The sequence below is a fragment of the Natator depressus genome, chromosome 3 (assembly GCF_965152275.1).
Source record: "Natator depressus isolate rNatDep1 chromosome 3, rNatDep2.hap1, whole genome shotgun sequence".
Taxonomy (NCBI): domain Eukaryota; kingdom Metazoa; phylum Chordata; order Testudines; family Cheloniidae; genus Natator; species Natator depressus.
Genome location: NC_134236.1, coordinates 189,550,509 through 189,555,860, shown reverse-complemented (window position 1 = coordinate 189,555,860; position 5,352 = coordinate 189,550,509). Strand labels below are relative to the sequence as shown.

At 40.2% G+C, this 5,352-nt stretch overlaps 1 protein-coding gene across 1 annotated transcript; it reads right to left on the bottom strand.

Annotated features, from left to right (window-relative positions):
- Positions 1–1,520: 1,520 nt before the first annotated feature.
- Positions 1,521–4,391, bottom strand: LOC141984568 (uncharacterized). The gene is made up of 5 exons (XM_074947634.1): positions 4,369–4,391; positions 3,690–3,881; positions 2,652–2,768; positions 2,001–2,211; positions 1,521–1,733 (listed from the first exon to the last, which is right to left on the bottom strand). Exons 1-5 carry the CDS (start codon positions 4,389–4,391, stop codon positions 1,521–1,523), a joined length of 756 nt encoding a protein of 251 aa, XP_074803735.1.
- Between the last annotated feature and the right edge of the window lie 961 nt (positions 4,392–5,352).

The following is a 5,352-nucleotide window of genomic DNA, read 5'->3' as shown; positions in this document are numbered from 1 at the left end:
TTCCGGCGCCGAGACCCGGCGGGAAGGTGCCAGAACCGTCCCGGGGACTCAGAACCGCCGCCGCCTCTTGCTCGTCCCCGGCGGGCAGCGCGGGCAGCCTTACAGACACGCGGGGCCGTTACACGCCCCCTCCCCCCCCGGCTCTGGCGCCGTGGGGTGTGATTTGGTTGGGGGGAGTGGGGGACGTGGGGTTCGGCTGCTTCGGCGGCGGGGGTGTGACACGTGTGTAAGGTGGGCGGCCAGCGCGTGAGAGAGGCGGACCTGCGGCTGCTCCAACCCTGCAGCCACAAAACTCCCTCCCTCCTCACTGAGCTGCTCTGCTCCCCTCCCGCGCCCCAGTTTTCCTCAAGGTCAGCAGGGTGTGTTGACTTCCGTTCTCCCTGCAGCTACGTTTGAGATCCGAGCAAGTTACTCCAGTACGGCTTTGAGTTGTAGCAAGTCCTGCTCGGAGTCTGGCAGCCTGCAGGAAAGGGTGACCTAGGCTGTGGCCAGTGCTCACACTGCCCTGCCCAAGTCCCGCCCCTCCAATGCCATAGAGCATCGGTGCTGGAACTAGCGGTGTGGGGGGTGCTGCAGCACCCCCTGGCTTGAAGTGGTTTCCATTATCTGTAGGGTGTACAGTTTGGTTCAATGGCTCTCAGCACCCCCACTATACAAATTGTTCCAGCACCCCTGCCACAGGGACAAATCTTCAGCGTCCGGGGAGGGCTGCATGGAAGGGTGGAAACTGCTCCTCTGCAAGCAGAAAGGAGTACTAGTGGCACCTTAGAGAATAACCAATTTGGTCTCTAAGGTGCCACTAGTACTCCTTTTCTTTTTGCGAATACAGACTAACATGGCTGCTACTCTGAAATCTGCAAGCAGAGTGGTCCACTAGTAGAGGGCACACAGGAGGGGATACACTAGGCCAATGGTCTTGTCTGTTCTGTGGACATAAAAATTTCCTTTGCACTTTTCATAAGAGGAGAGGGTTTGGTGCTGTGCCCTTGGCTACAATTTCACCTCACTCTATTAATGCTAGCTGTTTCCTTTCCTGATTTAGATGGGGCTCGATTTTAATGTGTAATCCTTAGGGATGAACCATGCTATATACATATAATATCTAATCCAATGATTTTGCGAACTGTTATGATAAGGGCAGTGTTTATTTGTTGTACATGGGTAACAGCAAAAGGATATAAAATGATTTGATAGTAGGGGACAATGTTTTTCCTTAAATTATGAAAAGTCATCACAGAGGATATTTTCTTATCATGTCTGAAAGGGCACAAAAAACTAATCACATTTTAAAATATCATTGCTCTTAGGAAAACAAGTTTGAAGTATAATCATACACACTTTTTTGCTGAGCACATCCTTGATTTTCAGAAGCTACAATGTCTCCTTAATGTAGTACTTATTTACTTCCCAGTCAATCTCTTACAGCATATACATATAGGAATCAAAATCTGGACAATGTTCCCGTCTTTATTAGAACAACAAAATACTTTAAATGACTCTAAGAGCAAGGGTTGTGATTCTCACAAGGTGGAGATATGAGGTCCTTCGTCCTCCCTCTCTGTCAGTGCTGCCAAAATGTCAAGATCAGGGTCATTTTGTTCAGTCTCTGGCTCCAAAATAATTGCCACTTCTGAAAACGTTACTCCTTTCAGTCCTTTCCCATTATTATGCGTTGTTGGATCAGGTGTTAAGGAAAAAGCTGGTCCATCATTTGTTTCTGTTAGGAAGCAAGTCTGCAAGAAATTATAACGAATAATACAAATGAGACAAAATGTCATGAAGGTACAGAATTAGAGAAATTCTAAACAGGCAAAATCTCAAGTACATTTTTTTCCTGTGTTCTGCACTTGAAACATGCAGAGAGTGCATATCTCTGTAATGGTGAAGGTTGCTGGACCAGCAGTAAATTAGATGCCTTTCAGTACATACTGTAAATATAAATGACTCCTAGTCCTTTACTGCACCCAGTCTTCATTCTTTCATTTTTCAATTGAAATTACCTGTTTGGTAACAGCTTCTGTAGTGAGCTGAGGAGCTACATTATTAGGCTCAGTGGTCTCTTTGGGTGCTACATTTTCTTCATGTTCATTTTTAACATCTAATAGTAGAATGTCACGGTCATCACATTTTTGTTTCTCTACTAATATTTCCTTCTCATCATTGTTTTTATTGATATTTTTCACATCTTTAACCTCCATCACTTGGGCATCACTGAAAAAGAGTAAGATAATGTATGAGGCCCTGATCCTGCAAACACTCGTGCATGAAAACCTGGCTCTGTTGAAGTCAATGGCAAAACTTGCATTTACTTTGAAGTATTTCACCCAAGTTGCAAACTTTATCTATGTGAGTAGTCTCACTGGAGGCATGTACATTCCTGTCTCCTGTAGGGATGAATAGAGGTCAATATGGCTTGTCAAAGAGTACATGAAGTCTTGCCCACAGTACATAAAATTTGCTTTAAAAGATATCAATTTCCCTGATACTTTAAGAAATTTTATATTTTAGTACAGCAACAGTTCATTGGAAATCAACCAGTACAGCTAATCATAGATGAAAGAAAACCTCCTGTGATCTGAACAATTAAGCAATCACACATTTCAGTATGCTGATTTGTACAAGCTGTGGCATGTCTTCGGAATTATACTTACTTGTCATCTTGTTTCCTTAAATTTTGTGGACTTGCATCACTGTCTGTTGCATAGGGATTTCCTATATTTCTGTTAATTTCATTGTGTTCGTTGACTAAGAGTTGTCGTTTAGCATTTCTGAAAATGACAAATACACAACAAGCAAATGGTTTCCTATTTTTGTGAATTGGCCTTGCAGTATTTCTAAACATTTACAATACAAATAATAATTTAAGTGAGCACATATTTTGAGCCACATTAATTCCTGAGGTAACTCTATCCACTTACATAGAATTATCACAGGGATTAATTTGGCCCATTATTTCCTGTTTCACTGAAACAAACATTAAGTTCAGTTACATGCTGCTGATTATGATTAAACAGACACTGTCAACTTGAAATCTAGTCAGTTTTAAAAGGGCATTACCCTGCTGTCTTTGAAGTCAATGGCAGAATTCCCAATGTCTTCAGTGGTGCAGGATCAGGGGATAGTGAGTGAAGAGTATTATAATTCACTCCATCTGTGTCTCCCTTCCATTATCTCTGACCTTGCAACCACATTTTCCTATTTTTTAAAAAAAGTCTCTGTCCACTGATCCCTTGTCACAAAACAAAAGAGGAAACTGGCTATAGAGGTTGTCTATATACAAAGTGCTGTCAAATGTAAATAGTAACAAAGTGAAAAAATAGAGAAAAATAGTTCTTGGCTCTAATCTTTCATTTACAGCAAATTTTAGGTGATACTTCTCACATTACAGAGTAACAGCCGTGTTAGTCTGTATTCGCAAAAAGAAAAGGAGTACTTGTGGCACCTTAGAGACTAACCAATTTATCTGAATATAAGCGAAGTGAGCTGTAGCTCACGAAAGCTTATGCTCAAATAAATTGGTTAGTCTCTAAGGTGCCACAAGTACTCCTTTTCTTTTTACTTCTCACATTAGTAATTTTCCAGACAGAACTGTGATTTTCAAGTTGACACTATGCCTTTAAAGTTGAATTCTTAGTAAGGATTGTAATCTAAATCTACCTTGTTAATTTAAATAAAATATTTATTTATACCTTTTTCTATTAACAAATATGTATGTCACAAAGGCTATAAGAGTGCAGCCCAGCAGAATACTTAGAATTATGGTTGCTATAAGTTCAGAGGGCATTGAGTCAACAGGTATCTCTTCTACTGCAACAGAAACAGAAGTTCCAAATATTTTCTCCAGTTCAGTTTGAATGGCCATCTCTTGTTCCTTATATTTTCTAAAAACAGACAAGTAAAAACGTTTGTATCAATTTATTTAACAAAAGGCCTTCACTTTGGTTTATAAAGCAGTGAAGGAAAGACTAAAACTAGAGAAGATTGGTTCTGTCTATATAATTTTTAGCCAACCTGTTAAATGCTATTGTAGGGCTCTAATTCTCATTTAAATCCAGAGTTGTTTAAAATAGTTCCTATAGACCCCTATTTAATTTCTGTAGAATGCTCTTGATTTCATCTCTCCCTTTTGAATTCTGTAGGATGTTTCCATAAGAGTTGCTTTAGCTGAACCATATCAAAACTTCCTGAACCTCCTGGAGTCTATAAAACCCTGTCGGAAATCTCACCAGGATAGTGTCTCTATGGTATCTTAACACTTTCAAATCCCAGCAGGAACCACGTACAGGAAAATAGCCTTTTGAGAATGAACTGAACTTTTTGAAACTCAAAAGTGGTTCGTTTTGAGGGACATCTCAGAGCAGTTCTTACTTGATCTTAACCAGTTCATTCATCCCTAATCAAGATGTAAATATTTTAAAGGGAAGCAAAATCCACCTTTGTAACTCACAATGATACACTTTGTACTATACCATACAGACCTTTTTACATGCTCCGCAGGTATTGCTTGGGCTGTCTGATCAACAGCAACAATCTTTACATGGGTTACATCAGTGCTTTCTCTTACTCTTCTGTCAACAATTTTAGATAACACATCAATGATGTAAACAGTCCATTCGAGTTTTTCTTCTAGAACCCTGCCACCAGATTGAGATAAACAATTTTAATTGACTGGGGAACAACAAATTATTTTTATGTAGAAATGACAGAAAGTAATCATTGTTATACAATGATAACATTTAATATAATATTATGCATTTATTTACCATTTTCATCTAAGGATCTCAAAACACAATAGTGGTTCACGTTTATTATCATCCCTGTTTTATAGATAGGAAAATTGATGCACAGAGGTTAAGAGACTTGCCCAAGGTCACACAGTAGGTCAGTATCAGAGGGTACATCTACCATGAAAAAAAATTCCTTGCAGCAGCTGAGTCAAACTGGCTCAAGTTCGCTGGGCTTGCACTACAGGCTACAAATAGCTCTGTAGATGTTCCCACTTAGGCTGCAGCCTGGGCTCTGAGACCCATTCCTCTCTCCAGGTTTCAGAGCCTGGGCTCCAGCCTGAGTGGGAATGTGTATATTACTATTTTTAGCCCCACTGAGCAATCTCAAGTCAGACTCACTGCTGTGTTTTTTTTCCTCTTCAGTGTAAATGTACAAAGAGTCAGTTAGAGAACGCAGGTTTCCCAACTCTGAGTCCTCTGCTCTGATCACTAGACTAAGCTACTTCCCATTACTGTTTCATATGAAACCTGGAAACTCTTAGATATGTTAGCATAAATGAGCTCCAAAAGAAAACTTAAAAATGTAAATTGAAATAAATTCTCTTGCTTGCAGTTCACAAGTAAT